We start from the raw sequence: 12,217 nt of genomic DNA on the forward strand, positions 1-12,217 counted from the left end.
AAATGGATATATCCTATCTTAGGGTTCTTAGGACATACATTAAGTGCTAGAAAATACTGAAATAGTGGTAGAATATAATGAAAATAGACCGCAGTAAATTAAAGATGTGTACTAGGATTTCTGCTTCTGGTAAGATGAATTACATGTACCTTTGCCTATTCCCTTTGCTAAGTACAACTGAAAACCTTGGACATTATATATAAAAGAAATGTAAGATTTTGATACTTGGGGAGAAGAAGGAAGACATATTTGGCAACTTGGAATCCAAGAAAGAGCACAGATATGAGTCCCCTAGGTTTTCTTTTTGTCTCCTACCTCCCAGATTTGGAGGCAAAGAAACTGAAAACTCAGAAACACTACCAAAAAAGCTGAAATGAAATCCTGTTCTCTCTCTCCAAAGCACCAGGAAAGGGGCATACTAGCTGTATCAGAAATCTTGTAGGCAACAACTACTCTACTCTAGCCAAACACCATAGAAATTAACCATGGCCCAACTTCACCCATGGAAAGGAATGAGAAGTGTGGGCTTCTACCCTCACAAGACTAAAACAAGGTGCCCCAACCTCCCTGGCATCTGGTGTCACAGAAGGTGGGGTATGGAGCTGGGACTTTCATCCCCACTTGGGTAAAGAGAACAAGGCAGGACTGCATTGAAACCCCTAGTCTGACACTTGTAGCCTGAGGCAGTTTAGCCTCTCTGAGTCTCTGCCCATCTGTAAAATGAGTAATTATTTCTACTTTGCACTGATGATTTTTAAGATTAGGATACATATGTGAACAAAGAGTACCAACAAACAAACAAACAAACAAACAAACAAAAGAAATAAATGAAAGAAAGAAAAAGCAAGGCAGAAGGACAGAAAGAAAGAAAACTACAAACCAGTGTGTTTCTCAGGAATATAGAAGCAAAAATCCTTAGCAAAGTAGAGCAAATAGTATTCAACAATTCAACAATACATAAATTAATTATACAGCATAACCATACAGGGCTTATTCCAGGGATTCAGGCTTATTCAATATAGAAAATCAAACAGTATATCATATTAATAGGCTACAGAAGAAAAATCACATGACCATATTAATGAATATAGAAAAAGCATTTGAAAAATTATTAAGAGAAAATATTTGGGACCTATGGCTAGACAGAGAATTTAGAGTTGTCACAAAAAGCACAATCTATAAAAGGGAAAATTGATAAATTAGATTTTAAAGTTAAAACAATTGCTCTGAAAGAGATCTTATTGAGAGGACCAAAGTGCAAGCTGCAGATTGAGAGAAATTATTTTTAACTCAGATGCAGAGAGAGAGAAAAAGTTAGATGATATATAGATATAGGTTAGCTGATAGAATATATAATGAACTGTCAACATTCAACAATGAAAGTATGTAATTAAAATGGACAAAGACAAAGATACGTTTTACTGAAGAGGATATATGGATAGCAAATAAGTGCACTAAAAGATGTCAATATTATTATCCATTTTATGGAAATTAAAATTAAAGCCACAATGAGATATCTATATACACCTATCAGAATGGCTAGAGCTATTTTAGTGACAAAACCAAATGCTAGAGAATATAGCAGAAATGAGATCATTCCTACACTCCTGGTGAGAATGTAAAATGGTTCAACCACCTAGAAAACAGTTGAGCAGTTTTTCAAAAACAACAACAAATGTTAACTAAAATGCCCAATCATATGACCCACCAATTATACCGCTGAGCATTTATTCCAGACAAATGAAAATTTATATTTACATAAAAACCGATAAGCAAATGTTTATAGCAGCTTTACAGTGCAACATTAGGGATCATTGTGTGATGGAAATCTTCTGTATCTATACTGTATCAATGTCAATATGCTCTTTGTGTTATTGAACTACAGTTCTGTAAGATTTCACTATTAGGGAAAATTGAGTAAAGGGAACATGGATCTCCCTGTATTACTACTGACAACTGCACATGAATTTATAGTTATCTAAAAATAAAAACCCAAACAGGAGAATTTCTGTATAGATGAAGCAGCCTTATATTGGAAAAAGATGCTATTTAGGATTTCATAGCTAGAGAGGAGAAATCAATGCCTAGCTTCAAAATATCAAAGGACAGTCTGACTCTCTTGTTAGGGGCTAGCACAGCTGGTGACTTAAAGTTGAAGCCAGTGCTCATTGACCATTCTGAAAATCCAACGATCCATAAGAATTATGCTAAATCTACTCATCTGTGCTCTCTAAATGGAACAACAAAGCCTGGATGACAGCACATAGTGTTTTTAACAAACGGTGCTGGAAATATTGGATATCTATATGCAAAAAATGAATAGAACTTTAGTACTTGTGATGGTGAATTTTATGTGTCAAATTGACTGGATCGTGGGGCTAAACATTATTTCTGGGTGTGTCTGTGAGGGTGTTTTTGGATGAAATTAGCATTTGAATTTGTAGACTGAATGGATCTACTGCAAAATAGATAGGCATCATCCAGTCCACTAGAGGTCTGGATAGAACTGTGGGGGGCCGGGCCCCGGTGCCAGGCTGAGACCCGGTCGAGCAACGTTCCCTGTTGACTCAAGCCAACCCGGTGGTTCCCCCTCCCATTCCCCCGCTTTCAAGGGCATACGAAAGCCTTGTCAAGGCCGAGAAAGTTAATTTCTGAAGCCTGTGGTCTGCAGGTGTTGGCAGTAATGCTAGCTCCCTTTTTCTACCCCGAGTCAGATAGAAACAAACATGGGAATTGTGCTTTGCTAGCAATCTTATCAACAAGGTCTTGTGACCCGTCTAGAAAATGCACAAGAAACACAGAACTAAATGTTTTGGTTGGCAGCAATTATGTGAAACCTGTTTATTCTTAGAATGACCTAACCCTTAAGAGTCTGGTTGTAAAAGATTGTGTACAGCAACAATAAAGCCGTCACTTGGGCCATCAGCCCAGGGGACCCTCCTGTTCCCAAACTTTCTCTCTCTCTTTTTTCTTGCATTCCCCTACCCTCAGGACCCTGACCTCGGTGTTTGTCGCGCCGGCCGCGACATAGAACATAAAGACAGACGGGAACATTCACTCTCTAAGTATGACTTCTGAGCTAGGATATTGGTGTTCTCCTGCCCTTAGATGGCACTTAAACCATCTGTGCTCCTAGTTTGCAGGCCTTTGGATTGAAACTGGAATTATGCTATAGGCTTTCCTGGCCCTTCTGCTTGCAGGGGGCAAATGGAGGGACTTTTCAGCCTCCAGAACTGTGTAAGACAATTCCTTACGACAAATCATATATATCCTATTTGTTTTGTTTCTCTGGAGAGCCTCGACTAATACAGCACCATACAAACTAACTCAAAATGGATCATACACCTGAATGTAAAATCAATACCATAAAACTTCTAAAAGAAAACATCATAGAAAAACTTTGCTACCTTCAATTAGACAAAGATTTTTTAGACATGATACCCAAAGCACAATTTATAAAAGAACAAATTGATAAATTTGTTTGCTAATTAAAAACTTCTAATTTTCAAAAGACAGTGAATACGTAAAGAACGCTTAATACTAGCTAGTGTGAAAACAATCAATCCAATACAAAATGAGAAGATTCAGTAGCTCTTATCCAAACAAGATATATGGACAGCAAATAAGCACATTAAAAGATGCTCAGTGTCTTTAATCATTTTGGAAAAGCAAATCGAAACTTTAATGAGGGGCACGTGGATGGCTCAGTCGGTTAAGTGTCGAACTCTCGATTTCAGCTCAGGTCATAACCTCATGTTTGGTGAGTTCAAGCCTCACTTGCGTTCTGCTCTCTGACAGTGGGAAGCGTGCTTGGGATTCTCTGTTGCCCTCTCTCTCTGACTCTCCCCTCTTCACTATCTCTCTGTCTCAAAATAAATTAAAAAAAAAAAAAAAACTTTAAAAAAATAAAAAAAAAAAACAAAACCGTAAAGAGATATCACTACAGACCTATTAGGAAGGCTAAAATTAAACAGACTGACCATACCAAATATTGTCAAAAATGTGGGGAAACTTTCATTTTTGAGTTCAGTTTACTGCTATTGGGAATGTAAGATAGTACTACTTTGAGAAACAATTTGATCATTTCTTAACAAGTTAATCTTACACTTACGGTATCATCCAGCCCTTTTACTCCTAGGTGTTTACTGAAGGGAAGTGAAAATACATGCCTATACAAAGATTTGTACATGATGTTTATAGTAACTTAATTTTAGTAGCACAAAATTGGAAACAGTCTAAATGTGTAGTAGTAGGTGAATGGTTTATTTAACAAACGCTGTTTATACATACAATGGAATATATTCAGTGAGGAAAATTGATACACACAGCAACATGGATGAATTTCAAATTGGGCTATTTTGTTTCAGTGTTTTAAAACTAGTTAGCATCATGGATGCTGGCAATTCACTTTCTCAAGCATATGTTAGAGAAGGTAACTTTCACAGATATGTTTCCTGCTTATATTATACTCACATATTCAATTCTATCCCAACCCACCTCACAAATGCTCTTGTCATGACAATTTGCATCCCATAATAATTAAACTTGGTAACTAATGGGAAGATAAGGATGTTTTTGATTTTTTTAAATCTTCTTGGAAATTCTTAATATTTTATGAAAACACAGAGTTGTGTTTCAGATGCCACAAATCAACTTTTCAGACACTCAGAATAACATTTGAAGTCTCTATAGGCCCTTCTTATTCAACACCTAGTATCCATTAACTAAAATTATGTTATTCTATATAAGTAATAATATACTGAATAAATGTTACTGAATATAAAGGGAAACAGAGATGGCAAACTTAAGTAGAAAATAATTAATTAATTAATTAGTTTATTTATTTATTTTTTTATGTTTATTTATTTTTGAGAGAGAGAGAGAGAGAGAGCGCGAGCACCAGCTGGGGAGGGGCAGAGAGAGATAGAGACACAGAATCTAAAGCAGACTCTGGGCTCTGAGCTGTCAGCACAGAGCGGTAAACTTAAGTAACAATTTTATTTTATTTTATTTTATTTCATTTATTTTTTTTTAATTTTTTTAACGTTTATTTATTTTTGAGACAGAGAGAGACAGAGCATGAATGGGGGAGGGTCAGAGAGAGGGAGACACAGAATCTGAAACAGGCTCCAGGCTCTGAGCTGTCGGCACAGAGCCCGACATGGGGCTCGAACTCACAGACCATGAGATCATGACCTGAGTCGAAGTCGGACACTTAACCAACTGAGCCACCCAGGCGCCCCTTAAGTAGCAATTTTAAAAAGTCCGAATTTTCTTTGGCACTTTTCTCCCCAATATACAGAGATAAAACTAAATTTTAGTTTGTTATTACTTTATTCTCTTATACCTCCTCATGAATGACTACTATGATTTGTTTCATATATTTGCAAAATGTTTTTCTCACATGTGCCATTTTGGCTAAATAGCAAGGCAAGCAGAGGCCTATAAAAAACTTGTATTTTATTTCCATTTCTTTCTCCCCTCTTATCTTCCATATATTATTCTTTTTCTTTCTCTTTTTAAATTTTGTTTTGTTTTGTTTTAAAACAAAGATGATTTGTTCTATATCTTCATGAAGCTCTCATATGGAATTGAAGAAATTTTTGGTGTTATAATGGAGCAAAGGTTTGGATTGAGAAAGGTGGTCTGTTCCTTACCTTAATTGGAAGATTAATTTCTTTCATGCTTCCTCCCTAGAATGTTGATGTAGACAATTGATATCTGGTCATTCTCATGAGAAATGTAGTGGTTATATACATAGGCACTGATGGGGTCTCTGCAGTATGGAAGAAGGTGACAGTAGGGTGGGTCATGGTGACTGACTGGGTGGGCAGACAGTTATCTGCCACAGATTTCTTTCAATCCCACTTCTTCAGAAACAGCATTACTTAGGAAGAGTCATATTAAATTGGTAAGTTTTGACACAGCCTTCTATTTTGTTTCTTCCTTGAATTTGGTGTGCTTTTTAGCTGCTGCAGGAATGGTGTGCAACCATCTGTGTTCAAGTGATGGCTGCTGGGGACCTGGCCCAGACCAATGCCTGTCCTGCCGTCGCTTCAGCAGAGGAAGGAGCTGCATAGAGTCTTGTAACCTCTATGATGGGTAAGGCATCTTACAATGTTGCCTTTACCTCATAAGTTTGACTACTGAGTGTTTCAGATTTTAAAATGATGAGAAAATGGTAAAATTGCAGAATGTGTGTGCTGGCCAAGATTTTTCAGGGGAGTTCTTGTTGCATATTGACAAGAATAGAATTGTTTTAAGGGAAAGACTTTTATCTGAAATAAGTCTAAATATATATCAACTATTATACACACTTTAAAAAAGTGTACCAAAATAGATCATTCTTAGTAAATTATGGCAGTTTGTACTTAAGCAAAATTGAAAAATATATTCTTATTTTCCTTATGAAGGAGATTATTACAAGTAATCTTTCAGATGTTCCAATAATCTTTTTTTCACATGCTTTCCTATTAATTTTCATCTGGAATACTATATACCTATTGATTTTTTCCATCCAAGTTCTGTGTCTATTTGTGTATTAGAAACAATACATGTTTCTGCGTCTCTGACAACTGCTTAACCCTATAGAAAAATTGCCTTTGTAGTTTCTATTTGAAGAAGTTTTTGGAAGTGTTCTCCCACTTTCTAAAGATAACCTAAGCAGTATTTTAAATCAAGTATTTTAAATTCCTGCTGGTGCTATAATAATCTCATTGCCAACAATAAAACCTGGCATATATCTTGTTGCATGGCATTTCACATAGTCATAAAATCAGTTTATCATAACATATCATTTCATGCATCACAGTTGTCCTTCATTAGTGTGATAATACATTTTTTAGTACTGTTCCTGATTCAAATTTTCTCATAATGCTCACCAAAAGGATTTTCAACAGTTCTGTAAAAGTGTAGTTTTGAAGTTCTTTATTTCATTCCTTCTTTTGTTTCATGAATTGTCTCATTTTATCTTTTTTTTTTACAGGTTTGAATTTTTGTTTTAAAATTCTACATGTCTTGTACAATTCAATATTATGGTATTTAAGTGACCTGTAAATGGTTAATGTACAGTGCCTTTGCTTTTGCTGAAATAAAACCATGAATTATGATTTCTTCAATGCAGTTACAGAATTGTCCCATTTTAAATAACTGTTTTCATGATCCGAGGAAACATTGCACTTTTGCATTTTATATCAGAAAGATAGAAATCTTTGGATCATAATAATAATTGATACGTCTCTTCTTTGAAAGAAACCAATTCCCTTCATGAAATTTAGGAAAAAAAAATAAAATGAGAAATTTAAGTATGAAACAATTTAAAATAAGAATTTAATTGTTTTTCAGGAAAATTTCAGCTTATAATTTTGTAAATTACAATCAACTTATAAATTTGATAATGGATAGCAAATTCTTTGTTTCTTTTCTCATTAAATTGTATTCATGCTTATTCTCATTATTACAATAGAATGATATTATCTGAACATAAAATACTTGATTAAAATATGATTAAAATACGCTTGTTTGTTGTTTAGCAACCGATGCCATTAAAGTGTAACTAATAGATTTTAATTCCATTTAGTGAATTACAAGTTTATTTGTGTATATATATATGTATACATTTATATATATATATGTATACATGTGTATATATATATATATACACATACATACAGTACTGAAGAGGAAATGGGGCTGTAGCAATCCTATCTTCTAACAGCAACATCTTATAAATAGTGAAAACTGGTAGAATTAAGTGTTGGCCAGTGTCAGAACACTGTAGAAACAAGCCAACACTAGAATTCAGACCATCTGATTTCCATCCTGTATCTTTCCAGATGCTATTGTTTTTAACATTTCCATTTTCAACGTGTCAGATATATGAAAATGATACATATGCAAATGCATATACTATTCTCTGTCTCATGTCTGCAAAATAATGAAAGCTAAGGAAAAATAACCTGTTTTCTAAAAAAAGCAACACTGATTACCAGACTGTTTTTGAAAGTTTAGCATTTTACAAGTCATTAAATCAAACGTATTAAAAGCTATAAAGTTTTTCATGTATTTTGCAATAGTAATAGGGCTCTAGGAAATCATATACAAGAATTAGCTTGAAAGATAATAAGTGAAAGTACCTTGTAAAAGTCTGATGTAATTCTAGTCTATGCGATGATAGGTTTTCCCACTTCCAATCTTGTGGCACTGGCTAATTTCTCCTGACATTGCTTGGCAGTTAGTAAAAACAGCCTTTGAGGAAGAATTAATTCAAATCCTAACTTCATCACTTCCTAGTTTTAAATCTTGGATAAATAACCTAATTGTGCGAATCATTTCCTTTTCGTGTCAATTTATCCAAGCTAATTAGATGGCTAGGTAGAATAGTTATCTTAAAATTACTGAAAACAAATACAAATGTGACATTTACCAAAATCAGGGAAACTATTTTTATATAAAAATAGTTTTGACTATCATATGAGAAGAAATCCTAAAAAGAGGACTTTTTGAAGGGGACTAGAAAACCAGTTAATTCCTGGCTGTTAACATTCAAATCCAGGTCATAGAAGCCACTGTATTTCAGCAACTCAGAATTAGAGTGCACAGGCATTTAAAATGAAAGAGAAAGCTCATTACAATGCAATCTTAAAATTGTTCTTATCTGGCAACATGGTTAAATGTTTTTGAAATGTTAAGAACAACATTGAAACATCAGAAAGGGTGCCAATCTAAGCTCTTTGTAGGCATTTTTTATATTTAACATTCACAACCTCTCATTGAAACACAATTTTTCCCTTTTACAGAAGATATTTACAAAATTAAGTCTAGAGATGTTAAGGGATTTAAGTCCTAGAAGGAACACCAGTGAAGTTTAGGAAGGACTTGACTGCAGAGCATTGGTTCTGGCTCACAGGATTGGCTAAGGCAGCACACACAGCATGTCTGTGAGAAATGTAGAGTAGCAAAAACAAGTGACAAAAAGCATAGTCTGCAAAACTCACGCTCAGTAGACAGTGATTTGCTAGGTCAGATTCAAGAGAAAGGGAATCTCTGGCAGTCATAGTATAATCAATAGGAAACGGGGAAGAAAAAGCAATGATGGAGACAGTGACAATGAAGAGTGAAGAAATAGTAAAAATTGTAGGAATGATCCGTTCTGAGAGCATAAAGGAAGAGAGCCCAAAGCCATACAAATAGACGTCTAATCTGCAGAAGAAAAGGCAGCTGGGTTGTCTCCATGACTTTTTATGACATATTCACCTTACTCCTTAACTCTGTGTGTAGGGAAGAGTTTTGAAGAAGTGAAAGAAAAGAATGACCTATGTTTTAGTACCACAAAAATTATGACCTTCATTTGGTAACATAACCCTTTAGTAACCCAAAACTCTATTCTTAAAAACAGGAATTTGCTGACGATTGCAGGTTTTGTTATAATTTCATGTTAATTATTTATAATTTTATAATTTCATTATAGAAATAATACTTATGATTCTCTTCACAATTGAGGTACCATTCCCACTTCCCTCATACCAGGTCATTTTGACTTTTATATTATGAAGATTTCCTCTGTTGAGTGCTTTATATCACTAATGATGAAACATGCAAAAAAAAAAAAAACAGTCTATGTAATTGAAATTTTAAACTCAATAAAAAGCATCAAAAGCTTAGTCCGTAGCAAACCAACATCACATTTTAAAAATGGAAAATCCATGTAGATAAATATGTGCACTGATATATAACTAAACCATCAATTTATGCCATGTGTTTTGAAAACCCAATATTTTGCTTTGAAGTAAGTGTAGTTTTAATTTAACCAACAGAAAATATAGCCCACCTTTTAGACTTCTATCATTTATTAACACTTTACAATAGCCAAATGGGGTAGTTCACTGTAAAAATAAGTGAACACTTTAGGAAAAATAAATTTAAATTTATCATGCAATTAATCCTTAAATGCCATATTTGCAATGCTTTGAGTATGGAATGATAGCTCATGATACATAGACACACAATAATACAGAAGCTATAAATATTTAGCCATGTTTTGTTAATGACTTGTAACTGACGTTCTAAATTGTCATTACCCAGTGCCTCATCCACTCACACATTAGTTGGAATGGGGTGTATAAACATGATGTACATGAATGATAACCAATTATTGAAATGAAAACTTTACAATAGGTATTGATTGGAAAACTTACATATTGATAACATTTAATATTGAAATGGCCACAAAATGTTAGGTTTGGAAAGGGATAACACCATCCTAGGTTTTAATTAAAAAGTTTTAGAATGTTACCATTGAACTAATTTTTTTTAATTTTATACTTTATAGAATTACTTCAAAAAGATTTTAAACTGAAAAAAGATGTTGTGATATTAGATCAATAATCTAAGAATATAAAATCTGCCATAAAAAGCTATTTTTTCTAATTCTCCAAGGCAGCTGTTTTAAAAGAAGAAAAGAAATCAAAGCATTTTTTGAAGTTTCACCAAAAATAAATTGAAGAGTCTTGGGATTTGAAGGACAGGAATGGGGAATATCATGTAACTTAGCAACAAGAAAAATACAATAGTTCTTTCAGAGTTTAAAAAATAAAGCTCAGCCAAGAGTAACATTTTATATAGAGACAAACAGGCACAGCTTTACTTTAAAAAAAGAGTGAAAATAATTCTGCTGTGTCATCGGAAGAGTCATACTTTTTTTTTCTTCTCTCTCTCTCTCCTTTTTTTTTTTTTTTTTTTTTTTTTGAGACTGCTAGAATATCTCTCACAAGAGAGATGTTTCCTGAATGAGTCTATCGTTGAATCCAGTGGAGGGCAGGGAGAGCCATCTGGCTGCAGTTTATCTTTTCTCCTAATGGAGAGCTTATTCCTTAATGTACAGGGAAATGATTCTGATGCTCCTGGCACATTGAGAAACAAACTCTAGAATTTACTCTGCCAATAGGACTTTTAGCAGATGTTACTTCATTTGTTAAGTTGACAGCTTGTTTGCTTATACCACCTCATGCAGCTGATGTTTTCACAGTGAATTTCGAGAGTTTGAGAATGGCTCCATCTGTGTGGAGTGTGACCCCCAGTGCGAGAAGATGGAAGACGGCATCCTCACATGCCATGGACCGGTAAGCTTGAAGACACCTGTGGTTGTGTTGGCTTATTTAGTTACATGTGTGAATGTTTATTATGTCATTGCTTTATTGTCTATCCATCCATTCAGCAGGTGTTTATAGCATACTAAGGGGAATCATGTTTGATATTCTGCCCTCAAGAGGCTTATAGTTTGGTAGTAGAGACAAAATATTTACAAATTAAATTTCTTAAATACTTATGTCCCATATAATGTATTTAAAAAGAGAATATGAAGATGCCCTTGAAATTGCACAGTGTTGAAAAGATGGATCTATAAGTAATTAGATTGAACCAAAATTATTGATACAATATAAATATGTGTAAATTGTTATAGGAACAAAAATGATAGAGAGAAATTTATCTGTCTTTGGGATGGAAAGTAGGGCATCAAGGAAGCCCATAGAGAAGTGATATTTGAGCTCTACTTTGAAGAAGAAACATCTGGAAAGAGGAGGCATACAAGGAATGCAAATGTAAAAATTCATGGTGTGTTTGAGGTAAACTATAACACATTCATATTTGTGTTTAATTATTTAACTATTATGGATTTGTGAAGGACATTAAGACAGACTGAGAAGGCAAACATAAACTAAAATCTAAAACAGTGTGTTAAATACTATGGCAGAGAGAAATATTGAGCTATGAGAATGGAAGGAGGGGCTATGGGATTAGGAAAGTCTTGATGGACACACTGGCATTAAATGTTTGAAGTTAGCCTTATAGAGAAAATGGTAGTTCCTTTTTAGATCTCCCTTTGTTTCCCATCATTCAGGCTTTTTCTTAATAATGAGGCCAATATGAGTTTGTCATTCCAAAGTGTCACATTCATCCTTCTTTAGACAAATTTCCAGGTGTGTGTGTGTGTGTGTGTGTGTGTGTGTATGTGTATCGAGTCATTTCTCAATAGATGATTTGGTGACCAACATTTGGGTGTAGCCGAGAGCTCAACATTGTTCCATAAGAATTTATGTGTAATTTAAATAGTACTAATTTTTCTACTAGAGTGCTTATTCAGCACTTAATAAGCTTAGAAAAAAGATATCGTTGAGCCCTCCAAACTTCCATTAGGCCCCAATGAGCTGTTCTGGAA

At 34.3% G+C, this 12,217-nt stretch overlaps 1 protein-coding gene across 1 annotated transcript in view; it reads left to right on the forward strand.

Annotated features, from left to right (window-relative positions):
• ERBB4 (erb-b2 receptor tyrosine kinase 4) overlaps positions 1-12,217 on the forward strand; it is a 448,902-nt gene that overhangs the window by 168,594 nt on the left and 268,091 nt on the right. Inside the window, exons 11-12 of the mRNA XM_049615240.1 lie at positions 5,970-6,102; positions 11,027-11,120. Of these exons, the coding sequence (XP_049471197.1) occupies positions 5,970-6,102; positions 11,027-11,120 (227 nt within the window). The remainder of the gene's footprint in view (positions 1-5,969; positions 6,103-11,026; positions 11,121-12,217) is intronic.

Source organism: Panthera uncia (assembly GCF_023721935.1).
Source record: "Panthera uncia isolate 11264 chromosome C1 unlocalized genomic scaffold, Puncia_PCG_1.0 HiC_scaffold_3, whole genome shotgun sequence".
Classification (NCBI taxonomy): Eukaryota; Metazoa; Chordata; class Mammalia; order Carnivora; family Felidae; genus Panthera; species Panthera uncia.